Below are 22,220 nucleotides of genomic sequence, written 5' to 3'. Positions count from 1 at the left end.
CCACAACTACTGAGCCTGAGCTCTACAGCCCGTGAGCCACAACTACTGAGCCCACGTGACACAACTACTGAAGCCTGTGCGCCTAGAGTCCGTGCTCCGCAACAAGAGAAGCCACCGCAGTGAGAAGCCCGCGCACCACAACGAAGAGTAGCCTCCGCTTGCCGCAACTAGAGAAAGCCTGCGCACAGCAACAAAGACCCAACACAGCCAAAAATAAATAAATAAGTTTTAAAAAATAATAATAATAAATGGGTAAGTACGTCACGGTGCCTTTCACACTGCAGGTTCTCAATAAATATGTTATTAACCTCTTTGGCTCCAGCCTCTCCATTCTCTTCCATTTATTAGGAACACCGTTAGGAAAATAATATCCTATTTCATTAAACCTACTTTGGTTTCCTACTGTTAATACCTAAACCAATAGCCTCCAAACATATTTGCTTCCACATCGCATAAGGGTTTTTTTTTAAGTATTTATTTGTAAATTACATGCACGTTCTATGTAGTACCAATATGTTATACACATTTTGCAACACACATGAAAGCACTTAGAACAGTGTCTGGTATATAGTTTGAACCATGTGTTAGCTATTGTTACTACTACAGAAAACTTTTTTTCTTTAAGTTCTAATACTGTATTTTTATATACCATTGGTTCCTCTTGCAAAACCCACTTGGAAAACCACTGGTCTAAACTCTGCTTGGCTTTCAAAGGCCTCCATTATTTGATCTCATCTAACGTATTCAACCTCCTTTCCTACTATTCCAGATCTTCAGGTGGTCATCTCACTGCCTCCATTCTCACCCCCTTGTCCTTGCTAGTGCCAGGAAAATGTCCAACCCCTCTAACTTTCCAGATCATCACAACCCTAAAAAAATTTCTTTTTAAATCAATGGAAGCGCTGCAATTCTCCACTGGCCTTTCAATCTTCCCTCCCTACTTCAGATGATCTACTTTTTCCCTTTTCTGATTTCCTGTGGTACTTAATAGTCTCGCCACATCTCACTATATATGTTTTATACAGTTCTGTAGAGTTTTGATTATGTTACACACTAGACTGGCCTCTCCCGAGTTTACTCAAAAGCTTACTTTACCAGAGACAGTAAAGCAGAGTGGTAAAGAGCACAAGCTACGGTGTCAAGTTAAAAAAAAAATGAGTTAAAGGAAAAAATTTTATGAAAATGTCTAGAACGGTGTTTAGCCGACAGCAGGAACTCAATAAATTGTCGTTATTACCATTCACAACCAACACTATGTGGCACCAATGTAACAGTTCAACAAGAACCAGCAAATGTCTTTGCAAAGAAGTGAGTGCTACGAAACCATCCATTACAAGTGATGTGCACCAACCACCTGCCCAGAGGCGTGGAGGAGCTCTACCCAAGATGGAAAATAAAAAAGAATCCTCCAAATACTCCTGACTCTCACCTCTGGCTGAACATTAGAACTACCTGTGGAGCTTTTTAAAATGTAAGGTGCAAGGAGCCAGTCTCAAAAATTCTGATTCAATAGCTCTTCAATGAGTCTCCATTTCTATTTTTTATAAAGCTCTAAGAATGATTCTGACATGCACCTAATTTTGAGAGCAAATGATATTCTGTAATAACTAAAATACACTATGGAAAAATGCAATTTCTGGAGGTTGATGCAGGGCATGTTTGTGAAGCACAGGAGGGTGAAATAATGATGATGAAGTGTGACTGTATTCCCAGTTTCCTTGCTTTTCTAGCACCTCTTAGTGAGTGGAAGAGCAAATGCGTGTTTTCAACTTGAGGACCACAGCAGATCCGATCAGAACAGAAGGGACAATAAACTACACTTAGACAAATCCTAAGATATTCTTTTATTCTTCTTCCTTTTTTTTTTCCACCAATGTCCTGATTCTTCTCTCTCCTGAGCATCCCTCGCTCCCCGAGGCCTCAACGCCTCCACATTTGTAGGAATGCTTTCGATTTAGAAAGTGCTCAGAAACTCCCTGACATTGTAGTATGATCATTTCCACTGTGATGCGCAGAATCTGAAGTTGAGACCGATTAAGAGTTTGCGCAAAGTCATAAAGTCAATCCACGAAGAACCTTTTCTCCACTATCCTTTTTCCCCCCATCCTTTTCAGATTCCTCCCCCGCCTTCCCCCCAATATTTCTTATAACCCCAAACCCTTACAACCCTATCAGTACTGAGTTTCTCGATCTTTCACATGACCCCCCTTTTCCTCTCCCCTTCGCGTTGCTCACGTTCTCCCAGCGAAGATCCCTTCCCAGGTGCACAATGTAATACGTGAGCCGGGGAAGGGGAGAAAAAGGAGGAACTGGACAGAGGCAGCTCCGGACCTAGAAAAACCAGGGTGCCCAGGGACTCAGCGCGACCGCTGCATCACGGTGCCACTCCCCAAACTTTAGATCCGCATCTTGGACTCCCGATCCGGGGCCGCCGTTCCCGGTGACACTTACGTGACATTGGCAGGGCCCTGACAACTCGGGGGTGAACGGCGGCCGCCATCTTCTCCCACAATCCCCTGCCGCCGGCGCTCGGCCGACTACGGCTACCAAGCTGGGTCAAAAGGCATCTTTCCCGGCTGTCTGCGCAGGCTCTAAGCGAGAACGGAAGGGGCGGGGCCGCGGGTAGGGTGACGAGTGGCCCCGTTAGAGTGTTGGGGAGAGAGCTGGAGGGGCTGGGGGGACCCGAGAGAGACGGGGAGGAGGGGAAGTAGAAAGAAAGGAGTCTTAGGGTCGGAATCCCCGGTCTGGAGTGCACCGTAAAGATAACCTCGTATTGTCGAGGAACCTGAAGTTCACAGTGGACCGGGGACTGACTCAAGGGCAAAATGGCAGCACCGCAGCTCTCCGGACTCTCAGTTCATCGTGCCCTGAAAGTGTCCGATGGGGCGGCCCCGGTGAGGCGGGGAAAGAGGAGGCGTGGCCCCTGCGCTCGGGAAGCTCTTCAAGGAGAAAACTCGGGCCCAGGGGACTGGAGGGGGCGGGGACCAAGAGAGAAAAAGTGAGGACGAGAAATAGAAGTGAGAAAGGATGCTGTCGTGGCACCGGAGCAGGTTCCGTCCGGAGCCTTGGCTCTTGCTGTTCCCTCTTCCTGGCGTGTCACCAGCTCAAGTCTTTGCGGGCAGGTTACCTCGGAGACGACTTGTCTGACGTCTTCTATCATTCCACCCGTCCTTTAATTACTCTGATTGATCAAAGCCTTTATCTCACCACCTGACATGAATCCAGGGATTCTTAACTTGGACTGCCACCCAGGAGTGGGCTTCAGGGGACTTCCCTGGTGGTCCAGTGGTTAAGATTCCGTGCTTCCACTGCAGGGGGTGCCTCTTCGAACACTGTTCTGGGAACTAAGGTCCTGCAGGCCGCACAGAGTGGCCAAAGAAAAAGGAGTGGGCTTCAGGAAGTCTGCGAACTTCCTGAAATGTCATGTAAAATTTAGTGGGAATGTATGCCGTCTGCACATTTTTCTAGGAAGAAACTCATGGTGGCTCTCTCTAGAGCAACGGTTTGTAATTTGTTTTTTAAACGGTGGGTCCATTGGGAGTCTACATTGTTCCAGAAAGTATAATAGCTTATGGAAATTCCAGAAAGATAAAGACTTGCATTTTTGAATACTTTCTTCGGGGCAACCTCTCAAGCTCCCTGAGTAGGAACAGCGATCAGCAACCTGTCGTGAGACATCTACCTAGGGCTTATCAGAAAACAGACTCGTTTGGGGGAATCCTTCTAGACTCGGTCATTTCTTCAGTGCCTTGTTTTCTCAGCCTGCAGGCCGCACAGAGTGGCCAAAGAAAAAGGAGTGGGCTTCAGGAAGTCGGCGAACTTCCTGAAATGTCATGTAAAAGTTAGTGGGCGTGTATGCCATCTGCACATTTTTCTAGGAAGAAACTCAAGAGCAACGGTTTGTAATGTTTTTTTTTAAACTGTGGGTCCATTGGGAGTCTGTATTGTTCCAGAAAGTATAATAGTTTCTGGAAATTCCAGAAAGATAAAGACTTGCATTTTTGAATACTTTCTACGGGGCAAACCTCTCAAGCTCCCTGAGTAGGAACAGCGATCAGCAGCCTGTCGTGAGACATCTACCTTTAGGGCTTATCAGAAAACAGACTCGTTTGGGGGAATCTTTCTAGACCCGGTCATTTCTTCAGTGCCTTGTTTTTTCAGGAAGAAAGGAGTGTGCGTTGCTGGGATGGACAAAAGACATGTAGTGAGCAGAAGTGGCCTGTTACTAGGCGTGTAAGGTTGGTTGGTCCCACTCCACCCCACCCCCTCCGCTTACTGAAATGTCATCTTCCACAGTGAATTGGAAGAGGAAAGAAACTCTTGAAGAAATTTTATCAGAGAAGTTTACTAATGCTACACTGTCATATTTCTTGGCCTCATCCTATGTTCACTTAGCACTTACATTTTGCTAATATTTGATTCTGGAGTCAACATGAATAAAAACATACCTTCCTGATTCTGATAAATTGATAGATCCCATTATCATTGGCCGCATCCTAACACCTGTGTAATATTGCCAATTATGTTTCATCTCCAAGTCAAACAGTGCTTCACGTTCTCAATACTAGTTTCAAGGTGGCATGATATTGTTGAAACAGCATCGACTTAAAACTCAGAATGTTAGAGCCCAGTTCTAGTCTACCAGGTATGTGTTGTGAGCTGGGTAAGCTTCTACATCTGTCTAACAGGGAAGAGAACACTTGTCCTGTTTCCTCAGAATGCTACCGTAAGGATCAAATGACATGGACGTGAAGGTGCTTTGTCAGCTGCAAAGTGCTGTATGAGTGTATGTGTGTTCTGTTCACATCGCACTCAAGTATCAAAATCACAGTGTTAGAGCTGGAGGGGATCTTAAGAGGTCAGCAAACTCAATTTCTTTATTTTAAAGATGAAGAAACTGAAACAATATAAAAGATTATCAGTAGATAAATAACCTTGTTGAAGGAAGCTTGTAAACCAGTAAGTCGTTTTTTAATTCATTAACAATTTTAATCTTTATCCTGTAGCGTTGTTCAGAGAGTCATTAAGAGTACCTAAGGTAACATTCCAAAGAGAGTGTACTGCTAGTAAAGTCTCCTCAAGCCTAGAAATGGCCGACCAAATGCTCTTGGTCTGATCAATCTCAGTATGGTTCCTCAGGTCGAGAATTGCAGAGGATGGATTAGTGCTACTGCATCTCTGACCATCTAAGATTTATTATAACCCGGAGATGCTCAGTTTAGGCAAAATATCTCAGAATTTTTTTTTTTTATAAAAGTTAAGATGCTTATGGGCTTCCCTGGTGGCGCAGTGGTTGGGAGTCCGCCTGCCGATGCAGGGGACGCGGGTTCGTGCCCCAGTCCGGGAGGATCCCACATGCCGCGGAGCGGCTGGGCCCGTGAGCCATGGCCGCTGAGCCTGCGCGTCCGGAGCCTGTGCTCCGCAACGGGAGAGGCCACAACGGTGAGAGGTCCGCGTACCACCAAAAAAAAAAAAAAAGTAAGATGCTTATAATCAAGAAGAGTCCAGGCTGGACCGCCTCAGGTCGAGAATTGCAGAGGATGGATTAGTGCTACTGCATCTCTGACCATCTACGATTTATTATAACCCAGAGATGGTCAGTTTAGGCAAAATATCTCCGAATTTTTTTTTATAAAAGTTAAGATGCTTATGGGCTTCCCTGGTGGCGCAGTGGTTGGGAGTCCCCGATGCAGGGGACACGGGTGCCCCAGTCCAGGAAGACCCCACATGCCGCGGAGCGCCTTGCCATGGAGACAGTGATATCACCAGTTGTGATTCTGATGTCACTGTCCAGTCCCAACAAGGGGGAGGTACATGGAAGGCTGGGGGAGGAAACAAGATCTTGAGCTGAGCAGGAACATCCCAGCATCTTCATTGACTTTAAAAGTATATTCTGCAGTCTTCTGTGGTTCACTATTCCAGTGTTACAGAGGTAGGAAATCCCACTGGACTGAGAAAACAGCCCATTTTCTGATCCTCTTTGGTTAAAAGGGAGAATTCAGTGATACGTGCTGGGCTAACATATCACCAGTTGTGATTCTGATGTCACTGTCCAGTCCCAACAAGGGGGAGGTACATGGAAGGCTGGGGGAGGAAACAAGATCTTGAGCTGAGCAGGAACATCCCAGCGTCTTCATTGACTTTAAAAGTATATTCTGGAGTCTTCTGTGGTTCACTATTCCAGTGTTACAGCGGTAGGAAATCCCACTGGACTGAGAAAACAGCCCATTTTCTGATCCTCTTTGGTTAAAAGGGAGAATTCATTGATAAGTGCTGGGCTAACTTTTAATGTTCAACCTCGCCTCCCTCTTTGCCCGGTCAATTTTAGTTTCACATCAGAATCTTCTGGAAATAAATGAGCCTCTCCCTCAGTACCATGATATCTGAACGTACCACCTTTGCTGTTGAAGTTTTAATTTTGTTGCAGATTGATCAGCTCTCCCTGGCCATGGTTCACTATTCCAGTGTTACAGAGGTAGGAAATCCCACTGGACTGAGAAAACAGCCCATTTTCTGATCCTCTTTGGTTAAGAGGGAGAATTCATTGATAAGTGCTGGGCTAACTTTTAATGTTCAACCTCGCCTCCCTCTTTGCCCGGTCAATTTTAGTTTCACATCAGAATCTTCTGGAAATAAATGAGCCTCTCCCTCAGTACCATGATAGCTGAACGTACCATCTTTGCTGTTGAAGTTTTAATTTTGTTGCAGATGGATCAGGTCTCCTTGGCCATACTTTTGGGGACATGAGGGGGTCTTACTGTCTGCTTTCCAATTTCATGATGTGACTGGAAGCTTGACTGTGTGCTGACTTTTCCTATTCATGTGTGGCTGTTCCCAGTGCTCTAATAGCAAAATCAGACTGGTATAGCTCTGAGCCCTGATTCTCATCCACTTCCATCCTCTCACAGTTAGTTTTGACTCCGTGGCTAGACAACAGAGAACTGGGGGAAGGCAGGATATATGTAGCTCTGTGGAGAAATGTCTGTATTGTTTCACATCAGAATCTTCTGGAAATAAATGAGCCTCTCCCTCAGTACCATGATAGCTGAACGTACCATCTTTGCTGTTGAAGTTTTAATTTTGTTGCAGATGGATCAGGTCTCCTTGGCCATACTTTTGGGGACATGAGGGGGTCTTACTGTCTGCTTTCCAATTTCATGATGTGACTGGAAGCTTGACTGTGTGCTGACTTTTCCTATTCATGTGTGGCTGTTCCGAGTTGTTTTTGTTTTTGTTGTTATTGTTCCCAGTGCTCTAATAGCAAAATCAGACTGGTATAGCTCTGAGCCCTGATTCTCATCCACTTCCATCCTCTCACTGTTAGTTCTGACTCCGTGGCTAGACAACAGAGAACTGGGGGAAGGCAGGATATATGTAGCTCTGTGGAGAAAATGTCTGTACTAACAGGGCAATAGAGGAAGAGGTTATTACTAAGGGAAAGTGAAACTATAGGAGATCCACAGGAAAGCTGAACAGTGAGTGGTACCACTGAGAAAAAGATACACACACACACACACACACACACACTTTTCTAATCCCTATTTAAACAAAATCGCATGAAACTGATTTCATCAACAACCAAATTTATTGAGTTTCTACCATACGCCAGGCACTTAGAGAAAGGGAGTGAGAGAGAAAAAGAGAATGGATGTAATAGAATATATTCTTCCTTTTTTAAACTAGTAATAAACACTAGTCGAAGACTGGTATAGCTCTGAGCCCTGATTCTCATCCACTTCCATCCTCTCACTGTTAGTTCTGACTCCGTGGCTAGACAACAGAGAACTGGGGGAAGGCAGGATATATGTAGCTCTGTGGAGAAAATGTCTGTACTAACAGGGCAATAGAGGAAGAGGTTATTACTAAGGGAAAGTGAAACTATAGGAGATCCACAGGAAAGCTGAACAGTGAGTGGTACCACTGAGAAACTAAGATACACACACACACACACACTTTTCTAATCCCTATTTAAACAAAATCGCATGAAACTGATTTCATCAACAATCAAATTTATTGAGTGTCTACTATACGCCAGGCACTTGGAGAAAGGGAGTGAGAGAGAAAAGAAGAATGGATGTAATAGAATATATTCTTCCTTTTTTAAACTAGTAATAAACGCTAGTCGGATAAATTTCAAAACGATCAGATGTGTATCAACCCTGCAAAAGCTTCATTTATGCCTCCTGTAATTTGAGTTTTTCTGTGAGTTTAGGAACCTTGAGTAAACAAGAGCTCATCCTTATGATGAATACAGGAAACATGTGTCGAGATGGAGCTGTGGTCTGGGATACTACTAAGGGAAAGTGAAACTATAGGAGATCCACAGGAAAGCTGAACAGTGAGTGGTACCACTGAGAAACTAAGATACACACACACACACACACACTTTTCTAATCCCTATTTAAACAAAATCGCATGAAACTGATTTCATCAACAATCAAATTTATTGAGTGTCTACTATACGCCAGGCACTTGGAGAAAGGGAGTGAGAGAGAAAAGAAGAATGGATGTAATAGAATATATTCTTCCTTTTTTAAACTAGTAATAAACGCTAGTCGGATAAATTTCAAAACGATCAGATGTGTATCAACCCTGCAAAAGCTTCATTTATGCTGCCTGTAATTTGAGTTTTTCTGTGAGTTTAGGAACCTTGAGTGAACAAGAGCTCATCCTTATGATGAATACAGGAAACGTGTCTCAAGATGGAGCTGTGGTCTGGGATACAGCACCATAACCAAGCCCCTGTATTGTTGTGCACTCCTGATTCATGATTTGCACTCCTCAGTTACCTCTGAGGTAATAATCACATTGACATTTTTAAGGAACATTTTAGGTCAGTCCTTCTGTTGTCCACAGGGTCCCTCTATTGGCCACAGAACAAATTCTTAGCTTCCGGAATGTTAACCTGCAGAGCTGTAAATATTTCAATGAATATATCCATTGGGTTTTTTTTTTTATTTATTTATTTTATTTATGTATTTTTGGCTGTGTTGGATCTTAACCTGCAGAGCTGTAAATATTTCAATGAATATATCCATTGGGTTTTTAAAAAAATTTATTTATTTTATTTATGTATTTTTGGCTGTGTTGGGTCCTCGTTGCTGCGCACGGGCTTTCTCTAGTTGCGGCGAGCGGGGGCTACTCTTTGTTGCAGTGCACGGGCTTCTCATTGGGGTGGCTTCTCTTGTTGCGGAGCACGGGCTCTAGGCACATGGGCTTCAGTAGTTGTGGCATGTGGGCTCAGTAGTTGCAGCACGCGGGCTCAGTAGTTGCGGCTTGTGGGCTCTAGAGCGCAGGCTCAGTAGTTGTGGCGCACGGGCTTAGTTGCTCCGCGGCATGTGGGATCTTCCCAGACCAGGGATCGAACCCGTGTACCCTACATTGGCAGGCGGATTCTTAACCACTGCGCCACCAGGGAAGCCTTATCCATTGGTTTTAATATTCCCTTTATGGGCATATTAAATTTGCCCAATTTCCTAATCTTTAAAATGAGTGTGTTACAATAAATGGTTCCTAAGGTCCATTTATCTTCACGTTATATACAGTTAGCCTTCTTTCCTCATCAAGTTTAATAGATAACACAAAGCATCCTTTGCGTCTTTTATTTTCCACCCTAACTCCAGGATATTATTCACCAACTTTGAGGTTAAGAAATGGATGAATCCACTCATTGGCTCCATTAATCTCTAGACTCTCCTCTCTTTTCCATTTCATTATGAGACATGTATACAGATTTAGGAGTCTGAATATCACTCTCATCCAAAGGTATTTAAGTACCTCTTTATATACACTATTATCCAGGACAATTTAGGGAATTTAAAGTCTAAAACAAACTTCATGGATGCAGACAAACATACAGAAGATATAGAAAATAGAATAAAAAACCTCAGGACATATGTAAGTGGAAGTGTTTGCTGAATCTATGTAACTAGTAGGTGTGAAAGAAGTACAAGAGTGCTTTTGAGGTATTGATTTATTTGTTTTATTGGGATAAGAGGTCTATTAGTAAATCATTGGATAAATATTTACACCTTCGATAAGTCTCTGGGGTGAACATATCCCCCAAAAGAGTCAAGCTTCATGCAAGTCTTAGCCAGCCTAGCAAACTTGAGCAAGTCATTTCTTTTTTTCTCATATTCTCCAACTTAAGAAAGAAAGAAAAATTGAGCCATCTAGAATTAGAAATAGGCTGTATTCATATATTCATTCTTTCAGCGGGCAATTAGAAGGAAAATAATTGATCTGGAAGCTGGTTTTGAAGTTAATTATGAATTCCCTTTGTAACATGAGGATGTATATTTCTCCCGAGTCCTCAAAGGAGTGCCTACAAAGTGTTTTGATTTTTTGTTTTATCTTTTTGGCCGCTGCCATGCAGCATGCGGGATCCTTAGTTTCCCAACCAGGGCTCTAACCTGCGCCCCCTGCAGTGGAAATGCTGGAAGCGCGGAGTCTTAACCACTGGACTGCCAGGGAAGTCCAAAAGTGTTTTGAGATTCATGAACTCAGGGCACTTATTCTCCATTCTAGCTACTTATCTTCTGACTTCCTATTTAAGCCAGGTTTGAGATTAGGCTAAAAACTTTCAGTGTCCTCGTTGTTAAATAAGTCTGTCTACCAATGATTTGAAGGTGGAGAATAACAATACTCATTTCAGAAATTATTGGCCAGATGATGAAACCTTTGTTGTCATGTAGGAACCATCAGACTGCACCAAGAATGAGATCTGGAATTTGAATGTGAATGTCATTTTGTGCTCATCACTTATGTATCCCATGGGAAAAAATAATAGGTCAAAATCATTATTTGGTAATAAGAGCAATAAAGTTCATATGTAAAATCAGCCATTTTTATTTGCGTCTTTCCATTGCAGATTCCTAATATTTCATGGCAGGAGGGGTGGATAAACTTAGGAATAGTGAAGACAACAAGAAATTAATCCAGAGCTTTCCTCATAGCTCAGAACCTGTCCTCAGTAAGAGTAGTGATCACACAGCTTCCTTCCTTTCTGTACTTCATTTTCTTCCCTGCTTTTTAATTGTGCTATATACTCCAAAGTCAGTAGATCCTATTGATTTTGTCATTTTCTATTAGAAGTAACTCATTGAGATGAAATGTAAACTGGAGATTAAAAGACCTGCACTGTCAACAGTCCAGGACAGCCTGTTTCCAAGTCTTCTGATTCTTTGGCCAAAGAACAGTGCCATCCCTTCCTTTATGCATGGTAATGGTTCAAGGGTTCGAATATATACACAAAATAGTGAGCTGCTGAGAAACAATACAGGGTTTAACTTCATTGACATTAAGAGCTTCCTTGTTAGGGTTAAAAAAAATTAAAATAAGGTACCAAGAAGGTTAGGAAATCTCAGAAAATTTTTAAAGAAAAGAATAATTATCTTTCCAGAGCTTGCAAGTCTATTGCAGAGAGGATCTCTCCATATAAGCCCAGGCCCAGGGGTTCTCAAATCTAGATGTACATTAGAATCGCCCAGAGAGCTTTTAAGAAATTCAATGCCTACATTTCCACACCCTAAAACCACTGAAATAAGATTCTATGGGGATTGGTCTCTCAGATACAGTAAACAGTTGATCCTAAGTTTCAGTATTTTTAAACAGGGCGATTCTAAGGTCTAATCAGGGTGGAAAACCCGTTGCTTATTCAAGGAATCTATTGTATTACAGTGTTAGGAAGAGAAAAGAAAGCTGTTTCCCCAGCTCAGTAATCTAAGTTAGTGGGGTGTGAAAACGGGAACGCATTCTTTTGGGAGCAAAGAACAGGTAGCTCTTGAAAGATCTTATATTTTCTTTTTAGTAATTACCCATAATGTTACGCATAACAAAAATAATAAATCCACTTACAGTTAAGTTTAAATCGTGTGTAATCTGTCTTTGAGTTGTGTTGGTTTTCTTTGTGGGGGAGATGTATACCCCACCACGACCTAAAGTCCTTTAAAGCAAGTATTTCCAATTAACCAGATATTCAACCCCTAATAATGCTCCATTTATTTCAAGCAATTATTTTTACAACACAGTTTCATTGTTAAAAAAAAATTAGGATAAGCTTTTGGACTTTATTATAACAGAATTTTAAACCGGTATATTTGTTGGAATTAAAATATAAATATATATATGCCTGTTTCACAAAGATGTTTGTGGGGCATTGGGGAGGAAAACTTGGCCATCTTATTCCACGTTGCTTATTAAGAAGTATAGATCTAAGCAACATTTATAACAAAAGAAGGGAAACTTCAGTGTGGAAGCCTGGTAATGGCATTCTGTCATGGAAAAAGAGGGCAGAGAGAAGCTTCCCATACTTGTAGATTATCAGTGGGCAAATATGATAATTAGTCATGTTTCCAAGAACTAGCAAAGATGCGGTGCTGCAGAAAGTGGATGAGACTAAGGCCAAAGGCCAAGGACTATATGGATTCGGGACTGTGATGCTCACTTGTGAGATGAGGCAGTGAGAGCAGCAAGTATAAGCAATTCTTTCAAGAAAAATGACTACAAATGAGAGAAGAGAGAAATAGTAGCTAAAGGAGGCTTGGGAGGGAAGAATACATGTAAAATAAATTTCAGCTTTCTGGAAGACCAGGTAGATGGTGGTGCCATTACAGAGGTTAGGGAACAGAGCAAAGAGTTGGGAAGGTTATGAAAAAATCAACATCAGCAAGGACATCACTGCCTCCAAGGCCCTTTGGATGGTGCATATGACATCTCCCTTCTCCTGGCATTCAGATATTTGGTGGAACCTTGGAGAATGAGAATTCCTCCAGGACCCCCGGCTAATTGGAAGAGGGATTAAGGAAGCCCTTAATCTTAAGGAAGAGATACTAGACTTACTGCTAATATAAGTAAGGTAGTGCTCTAGGAATTAATTACAATGAAGCCTACATTACTGTAAAAAGTTGGTGGAGACAAGAACAGAGAGGGACAAGTAAATTAATTCTATTCTGATCACACTGAGCTTTGAGCATTGTACTGAAAATCCAAGATCTGGAAGGTGTGTCAAGCCAGGACACAGAGCGCAGGACATGTCTGCTTAGGTTCATTCATGGGCAAATCTATATTGAGCACCTCTGGAATACACCAGCCTCTGGCCTCTGCACTAGAGATACATATGCTTAAGAAATCTTCCTGCAGTTGGGAGCTGAGGATGAAGAGGTCCAGAGTTAAGTGGGTGTGGAGTAGCTCTTGGGACAGGTCTCTGTGGAAAACATCTCTCCTGTTTTCCACATCTCAGCCTTTTACCTTATTTCTCCTTCCATATAACTAGCCCTTTTGATGACCCATTCTCATTTTTTTTCTTCTTCCAGATGTCGGAGAGGGTTGACTGGTTACAAAGCCGAACTGGAGTTTGCCAAGTTTATGTCTATTCCCCCGGGGATGACCAACTCCAGGACTGGAAAACGGTAAGTGTCAGCCGCCTTATAAAACCTGAGTTAGGAATATGTGCCATTAAGAGTAGCTTTATTCTCTCCACCCCCACCTCTTATTCTTGAAGATGAAGTTACTGGGGGAAAAACGAACTCCTTTAGAACAAGTGATATTGTCATTACATCATGCAACTTAGTATCCGGCACTGTTAAGTCAGAGTCCCGTCAGAAGATGGAAACCGCACCAGTGACTGAATGTTAAAAAACTGCTCGGTAAAAAGTATTTAAGTTAACTACTAAAAGCTGTGAAAGACGACTCAAAGAGTTCCAGAAGCAGCAAATGCAGAAAGCAGCTACTACCCCTAGGCTGAAAGAGTAAACAAGGAAGAAACTAAGGCTCACGAAAGCTCCCTCGCCCTCAACCAGGGCTGCTTCCGATCTCCTTGGAGAGAGTGAGCTGCAACAGCACAGCCACCCTCATCCCAGTCGTGCTGAAGACACTTGCCAGAGGGTACGGGGGCCCGAAGGGAAACGCGTCCCACCTGTGATGACCACGTAGTGCCCCTCCAGTGCCCCCTGTCAGCAAAGCCAGCTGCCAGAGGAGAAGTGTTTATAAAGAGTCCAGTTCCAGAGGCACAAAGCGAGACAAAAAAGGGTGCACTTGCAGTTGAGAGGCAACAATGAATAACTGGCACAGACACTGTGCTGAGTCTTAGGGTCAGAGATAGAAAAATAAATTAGAATTCTCTCCCTTTAAGGATCTCACAATCTAATGGAATCCCCATTGTAATCCTCATCCTTAGTACTAACATTTATCAAGCATCTACTTGCATGTAATGTTACATGATCCATATTCTGTTTGTCCAAAATCTATTTGGTCTGCCTTATATAGCTTAAGAAAGAAAACATTAACAAATCTACATTAAGACATTAGGACCTACAGATACTAGATATCCAAGTAATGTAGAGTAAGTGCGAATCAAAACTGCTTCCACTAGATCTTTTATTTACTTCCGCCCTTTTCTTTAGAAAAACAACAAAAAAATGAGTTTCAATATTAAATCAAATTAACAAAAATTTCTCAATTTTTCAGTAAGTGAGAAGCACTCTAGCGGGTGTAGTAAAGAATGAAACAATTTCTGTCCTCGCAGACCATATCATTCATTTGGGAAAATAAAAAATACACATGTGCTCTAAATAACTAGTAGACACCAATTATAAGAAGTTCATGGTAATTTGCCAAATGGATTTTCTGGACAATAATTGCTCTGGGTGTTTAAAGAACAGATCATTTCGAAGTGGGAGATAGGGAAAATTTTATAAAGTATGTTTAATTGAGTTAGAGGTGAAGAATAGGACGGGAGGTATATGTGTTGACTTAACACTAAGCTACTGAAGCAGAAGATGGCTGAGGAGAGAAAATTAAACCCCTTAACCCTTTTCATATTCTCCTTGAGGGCCATGAAAAATTTCCCTGTTCTTAATTAAGAAAGACTCAGAAATAATTGGGCATCCACCTTCCCCAACTGTTCAAGATACTAGTCCATAAGAAAGTTAAAGGATGCAAGAGGGCAAAAGGTTTGGAGGAGATGGGTTAGTATTAGTATTTCCGCCTGTCACTCTGACTTCGTCAGCTACTTCTGCAAAATTCTTCTGGATTGAGTGGAATAATGCACATAGGGTGCACACATTTTAGTTTAAAAAACATAAATAGACAACTGAAAAACTAAAACACACCAAGCTAACACAACTCTTTAGACTCCATCATGAAGCTCGATGCTGTGCTATAGGGTTGTTTTTCCTTATTGTTCTGTGAAAAGAATTGAAAAGGATAAAAAGTAAAATCTACATCTGCATTATAATAAGACTGTACATGTTACAGCCTAATTTTGTAAACATGCCTATTTGCAAATAGTGTGCCCATCCGTAAAAGTGGGTAACATTAAGGAATAATTTTCAAAAAAGGGCAAAATCGAGACTCCCAATTAGATACAAAAATGAATGCATGTTAAAGATTTTTTCAACTGATTGATGAGGAAATTGGTGAGACGTATTACAACCGGTTCAAAGGCGAATTTTTTTAAAAGGTATACTTACAGATCAGGAAAGTTGAAATGAATGTGCCAATCAAGGCAAAACTGGCCTCTTCCACAGCTAAACCTCCACTGGACAGAAGTTACATGTTTGTAGACGCGTTGAATTATTTTGCATTGCTATCAATTATCTGCAGCTTACAGAGTTGTAAAGTAGCTCACTCAGAATCAGAATCAGGTTATGTGGACGGCTATATGCAATGCTCAGTCTACAGACTATGGACTATAGATAGTGCATAGTTTTCTATTGAAGCGCAAATGTTTTTCCTACACTTACCTCCATTTTTATTGAAAAAAATCTCAAAATAAGACAAATTTTGATCACAAAATAAGGCTAGTCTCATCAGATTTGGTCTGATTATTTATATACTTGCGGCAACCAGATAAGCCTTAAGTTTGCTTTACTGGAACTTTTTATAAGGAGTCACAGATTGGCCTTTAACAGGATCTTTTTGTTTTATTTTATTTTTGGCTGCATTGGGTCTTAGTTGCAGCACGCAGGATCTTCACTGCGGTGCACAGGCTTCTCTCTAGTTGCAGCATGTGACTCCAGAGCCATGGGCTCTGTAGTTTATGGCACATGGGCTCAGTAGTTGTGGTGCGAGGGCTTAGTTGCCCCGTGGCATGTGGGATCTTAGTTCCCCAGCCCGGGATCAAACCCACATCCCCTGCATTGGAAGGCGAACTCTTAACCACTGGGCCACGAGGGAAGTTCCAAATTGGCTTTTAAAGGCCTGCATTGTTTGCTGTCCTGAGAGCAGGGAGTCAAAACTAAGACTCTCTCTCCACCAGGTTTCACCTGCAGTCCCTAGAAAAATAGGCGTGTATTCTGTTGGATTCCTGTGAAACTACTGTTCCTAAATATAGTCGCAGCCACTTATATTAATCATAATTTTTAACCTAAGTACTTTCCATCTATTTCACAAAGAAACCTGGGAGAGAGGAGGTTTACAATGGTGAACTGTCACATAGCAGCTGAAGTGCAGACTAACAGAGCTTATGGACCAGACAGGACGACTTTACAGACATACACATCCCTTATACAATCTAAGTGGCAAAAACAAACACATTCATTAACAGACCCAAAGATTTAAACTCTCTATGTAATAAAAATAGAAAGCAAAAACATATAAATTATGCTTAGCTATTAGTGTTTCACAATTCTATCTTACTTAGAAATGATCTAAGTATCCAGTGAATATCCATTAATTAGCTCAATTTAATACCAGTCCAGTGTTTTAAGTTACATAAAGATGTTGGAAATTTATCATCAAGCTGACATACTATAAAACATAATAACTGTTGAAACAAAGTTTGTCAGGATAAATATTCAATTTGACTAAACACATTTTATATTTCTCATGATCTTAAACATTAAGTACAAGTAATACGAGCTGATTGGATCTGCATAACCTGTATAAGTTTATGAAGAGCACATCAACATAAAATAAAAACGTACACTTAATGTTATACCTAACTCTGGTAAATCAGAAAAGACGTAGCTGTTTTTATTAAACCAAAATTATTAAACTAATCTTATTTACCAAAAATTTACCCAACTATGTGAACTTAGATTCCTAAAATATTTCTGAGTTAGGCTCTATAAGAATACTTTTTCCAGTCAGAATAGAGATTCTTTTGCTCAAGAAACTTTATAATATTAACTTGTTAATGCCACGTGGAGGTAGGAAGACATTATTACTTACACTTAATGCTTTTCTGAATGGCAGACACATAATGATTCAAACACTGATAAACAGCATAGAGCCTCAATTCTAAACTTTCATCCAGTAGATTCAAATGTCCAGTTTTCAACCAAAAAAAATTTACAAGTCATACAGAGAAACAGGAAAGTATGGCCCATTCAAAGGAAAAAAATAAATCAACAGAAACTGTCTCTGAAAAAGACCCAATGGCAGATCTACTAGACAAAGACTTTAAAACGACTGTCTTAAAGATGCTCAAAGAACCAAGGGAAAGATGTGGAGAAAATCAAGAAAATGATGTATGAACAAAGTGGAAATATCCATAAAGAGATAGAAAACCTAAAGATAAACTAAAAGAAATTCTGGAGCTGAAAAGTACAATAACTGAAATAAAAAAATCACTAGAGGGATTCAAAGGCAGATTTGAGCAGTCAGGAGAAAGAATTAGCAAAATTGAAGATAGGACAATGGAAATGATCAAATCTAAGGAACAGAAAGAAAAAAAAAAGGATTGAAGAAAAGAAACAGAGCCAAAGGGCTCTGTGGGACACCATCAAGAGAACAAACATGCAGCATGGGAGTCCCAGTAGGAGAAGACAGAAAAAAAGGGACAGAGAGAATATTTGGAGAAATAATGGTTGGAAACTTCCCAAATCTAATGAAAGATGTGAATATAAGCATCCAGAAGTTCAGTGAACTCCAAATAGGATGAAATCAAAGGACTCACACTGGGATACATCATAATCACACTTTCAAAAGGCAAAGACAAACGGAATGCGGGTAGAAGTGATGTTTGTCACTTCCAGGCCTGGACAACAAAAGTTTCTCATTCAATCCTCCACAGTCTCTGGTGTTTCCCATACACTCGCTCAAAAGAAAGATTCTGAGTCCCTAAGGGAGGGTGAAACCATGCAAAAGCAGAGCCTGAGCCCCTGAGTCACTGCAAAGAAGGCTGCTCATCAAATGCCCTGTCTAAATGATGTTATACACAGACACTATATACATATTGAATTGTTTTATTATAGTTTATGATACACATCATTCATCTCCCCTAAATCACCTCTGCAAAGTGGGCTATCAGGTTGGTCTCCCTGGTGAATAGTTTGTACACTGGAACCCACTGAATTTTCCATTTCTTGGAAGTCTTTGCTCTGACTCCACCACCTTTTCTCTGTCCCTTTCTCAGACATGGATACACGCAGCTCTCTTTCCTTCAGCTTCTTCTTAAAACTAAATTTTGTCCTTTTAGAAGTTCACCCTTGTTACCCACCTTTGGTTCAGAAAAACAATTTTTTAAAAGATTCACAGAGAAACTCAGTAGTCTCTTCACACCTCCCACCCAGGCTGATGGGAATGAATTACAGGACACACCCCTAGCCATGCTCTCTTCCAGCACTTCTGTTTTCACCCAGAGCACTACTTCCCATACGTGTAGGAAGTCAAGTTTTATTCCCTAGTACTCCCACAGCTGGTTAACCACATTACCCTAACGATCAAGCTTCTTGACTTCTCTTCCTCTTCTCTTACCTCTTCTGAAGTCTAATCTTCATTTGACATGTTTAAGGAGTACTACCTGTCTGATACATTCCGTTTCAAGTGTACAGATTATTTTGTGCATATTATCTCATTTAATCTTAATCACAATCATATGAGGAAATTATTTAAAAATAATAATAACTACCATATGATCCAGCAATTCCACTTCCTGGTATATATCTAAAGGAAACAAAATCACCATCTCGAAGAGATATCTGCACCTCTGTGTTCATTGCAGCATTATTAACAACAGCCAAGACATGGAAAACAGCCCAAGTGTCCGTTGATGGACAATGAATAAAGAAAATGTGGTTCATATATACAGTGGAATATTATGAGAAGAAGGAAATCTTGCCATTTGTGACAATAGCTGCTAAGTGAAATAAGTAAGACAGAGAAAGACAAATACCATATGATCTCACTTATATGTGGGCTCTAGAAAAAGAAAAGAACACATAAACTCATAGGTGCAGAGAACAGATTGGTGATTGCCAGAGGTGGGTGGGCAAAATGGGTGAAGGAGGTCAAAAGGTACAAACTTCCAGTTATAAAATAAATAAATCCTGGGGATATAATGTACAGCATGGTGACTATAGTTAATAATACTGTAGTGTATATTTTGTATATTTGAAAGTTGCTAAAAGAGTAGATCTTAAAAGAGCTCAGCACAAGAAAAACATTTTTCAACTATGTGTGGTGATGGTGGACGTTTGACTTACTGTGATGATCATCTCACAATACGTATACAGATATCGAATAATTACAGGTGAATAATTACACCCGAAACTAATATAATGTTATATGTCAACTGTATTTCAATGGAAAAAAAAACCTTTTAGTCATGTGTCAAAGGTAAACACAGAAACCCAAAACTCACCTGTCCAGAGGTTAAAGAACCCTTCTCCTTCCAACGAGGCACAAAATTCCAAACTGATTTGAGCTTAAGATAGGCAAAAAATACTAGAAAAATAGATTTTCTGTTATCTGTCACCAACAGAGAATAGATCTCTATAAACCATTAATCCATTAAAGAAATCACCAAATGGTGATACAATAAAACCACATTCTCAAGCATTGCTGCCACCGGTGATTATTGGCCATGGAAAAACCAAAATGAAAACCAAAACCAAAATTCGCAGAGAGGAAAATTAAGACTAGAAAAACAGAACGTCTGCAAAGTTCTGTTGCCCTTTGGATTCAACTTTGGGGGCCTAAGAAAAGACGCACCTGGTACACTATCCTCATGACGATATTTACCTCTGTTAGGCAAATCTGTTGGACATCTTGGCAAAGACTTCCAAAACTGTTAAAAGATCATTTTCAGAGAAAGGTGAAATAATGACTCTCATATGAATATAAAAAAAATCTTGAAAGATTTTATTTAACTCATTAATGAGGAGCTGGTGCAGTTCAAAGGAGAATCAAAGGAAAAAGACATGTATAGATCAGGAATATTGAAGTGAATGTGCAAATGGAAGCAAAACTGACCTTTTCCACAGTGGGAGAGACAGTAAGTAATTCTTCCCTGGTCAGAATTAATATGTGTGTAGACAAGAATTATATTGCATTGCTATCAGTTATCTACAGTTTACAGAGTTATCAAATAGCTCTGAGAGAATCAGAATCAGAAAATGTGGAAAGGTATGCTATAGATTATGCATAGTTTTCTACTAGAGCACAAATTTCCTTATAGTAGCTATTATTCAAATTAGCAGAACCATTTAGGAGGACTTTGAACCAAGCTCTGTAGCCCACAAGCAACTTAAACCAGCCTGTAGAGGCTCAGCTGCTTTTCTCTTCTTCCCAAGTCATCCAAACATAACAGAATACTGTAGGGGTGGAGAGTGCCAATTTTAGAGTCCAAACTCGATTTGAATACTAGCCCCCATCGTGTAGTAGCTGTGAGATGTTAGTCAGTATTTAACTTCTCTAAGCCTCAGTTTTCCACCTGTGAAACTGGAAGAGGGATGCCCACCTCACAGGGTAAGTATGAGAATTAAATAAAGTAACATGCATAGAGCACTAAGCACAGTGCCCGGTAGGCCTAAGTAGTTAACAAATAGTAGCCAGCAATTCTATGATACTTGGTAGTTAAAATACCAAATGATTCTTTAAAGATGGGCAGTACTTGTGGTCATCCCCAGAGAGATATAACTCGTCATTACAATGATCCCTTACATTTGATGATAAATAGGATACTTTTACATACATTCTTATTTTAGCCTGTGTTCAAGTGAAGATTATAGATTATAGTAGGTGAATACATAAATACGCCCATGTGCTTATCACAGCTAATGTCCACCAAAGAATCTGCATTCACTCAAAACTCATAAATTGTCCACAGATACCAACTCCTCAATTACAAATCAGATTTTTAACTTAAGTCATGTCAAAGAGTCCACTGGAAGCCATTGAACATATCAGATTGTGCTTGTGTAGCCCAGTAAAGTGATGAATTAGGCACAACTGTCCTTGAATTTTCTAATTTTTTGAAAACTATGCTGGAATAAGAGACCTAAATAAAACAGATCAACCACAAAAAAATAGCAATACATGAAAACTCTGATTCAGCTCAAACGCTACCTCTGTAGCTGCTGACAGTCAGATCTTCTTTTAAAAAAATAAATTTATTTATTTAATTTATGTTTTTGGCTGCATTGGGTCTTCGTTGCTGCACACGGGCTTTCTCTAATTGCAGCAAGTGGGGCCACTCTTGGTTGCGGTGCACGGGCTTCTCATTGCGGTGGCTTCTCTCTCTTTTTTTTAAGTATTTTAAAAATTTATTTATTTATTTATTTATTTATTTTTGGATGCGTTGCATCTTCGTTGCTGTGCGCGGGATTTCTCTAGTTGCAGCAAGTGGGGCGACTTTTCGATTTCTCTAGTTGCAGCAAGTGGGGCCACTTTTCGTTGTGGTGCCCGGGCTTCTCATTGCAGTGGCTTCTCTTGTTGCGGAGCACGGGCTTCAGTAGTTGTGGCACATTGGCTCAGTAGTAGTGGCTCGTGGACTCTAGAGCTCAGGCTCAGTAGTTGTGGCACACGGGCTTAGTTGCTCCACGGCATGTGGGATCTTCCCAGACCAGGGCTTGAACCCGTGTCCCCTGCATTGGCAGGCGAATTCTTAACCACTGCACCACCAGGGAAGCCCGCAGTGGCTTATCTTGTTGCAGAGCATGGGCTCTAGGTGCGCGGGCCTCAGTAGCTGTGGCACACGGGCTCAGTCATTGTGGCTCACGGGCTCGAGAGCGCAGGCTCAGTAGTTGTGGCGTATGTGCTTACTTGCTCCGTGGCACGTGGGATCTTCCTGGACCAGGGATCAAACCCATGTCCGCTGCGTTGGCAGGCAGATCCTTAACCACTGAGCCACTGGGGGAGCCCTGACAATCAGATCTTAAGGACAGATGTTGTTGGAGTCAGTATAGTGCAGTGGCCAAGAGCATGGGCCCTGGAGTCACTGCCTGGGTTGGAATTCCTCCTCCGTCAATGATTGTAGTTGTATAACCTCAGGTAAG

General features: G+C 41.1%; 2 protein-coding genes across 2 annotated transcripts in view; one reads left to right on the top strand and one right to left on the bottom strand.

The window, feature by feature from the left end:
- The window catches only part of LOC112066518 (NADH dehydrogenase [ubiquinone] 1 alpha subcomplex subunit 9, mitochondrial-like), a 22,170-nt gene extending 19,588 nt beyond the window's left edge, over positions 1 to 2,582 (bottom strand). Inside the window, exon 1 of the mRNA XM_028497128.1 lies at positions 2,452 to 2,582. Within this exon, the coding sequence (XP_028352929.1) occupies positions 2,452 to 2,500 (49 nt within the window). The 5' untranslated portion in view covers positions 2,501 to 2,582. The remainder of the gene's footprint in view (positions 1 to 2,451) is intronic.
- A 235-nt stretch (positions 2,583 to 2,817) lies between these two features.
- AKAP3 (A-kinase anchoring protein 3) overlaps positions 2,818 to 22,220 on the top strand; it is a 29,558-nt gene continuing 10,155 nt past the window's right edge. The window contains exons 1-2 of the mRNA XM_007103666.4: positions 2,818 to 2,894; positions 13,314 to 13,413. Coding sequence (XP_007103728.2) covers positions 2,826 to 2,894; positions 13,314 to 13,413 — 169 coding nt within the window. The 5' untranslated portion in view covers positions 2,818 to 2,825. The remainder of the gene's footprint in view (positions 2,895 to 13,313; positions 13,414 to 22,220) is intronic.

Source organism: Physeter macrocephalus, chromosome 12, assembly GCF_002837175.3.
Source record: "Physeter macrocephalus isolate SW-GA chromosome 12, ASM283717v5, whole genome shotgun sequence".
Taxonomy (NCBI): domain Eukaryota; kingdom Metazoa; phylum Chordata; class Mammalia; order Artiodactyla; family Physeteridae; genus Physeter; species Physeter macrocephalus.
Note: the sequence above shows the minus strand (reverse complement) of the source record. Positions and strands in the feature narration are given on the sequence as shown.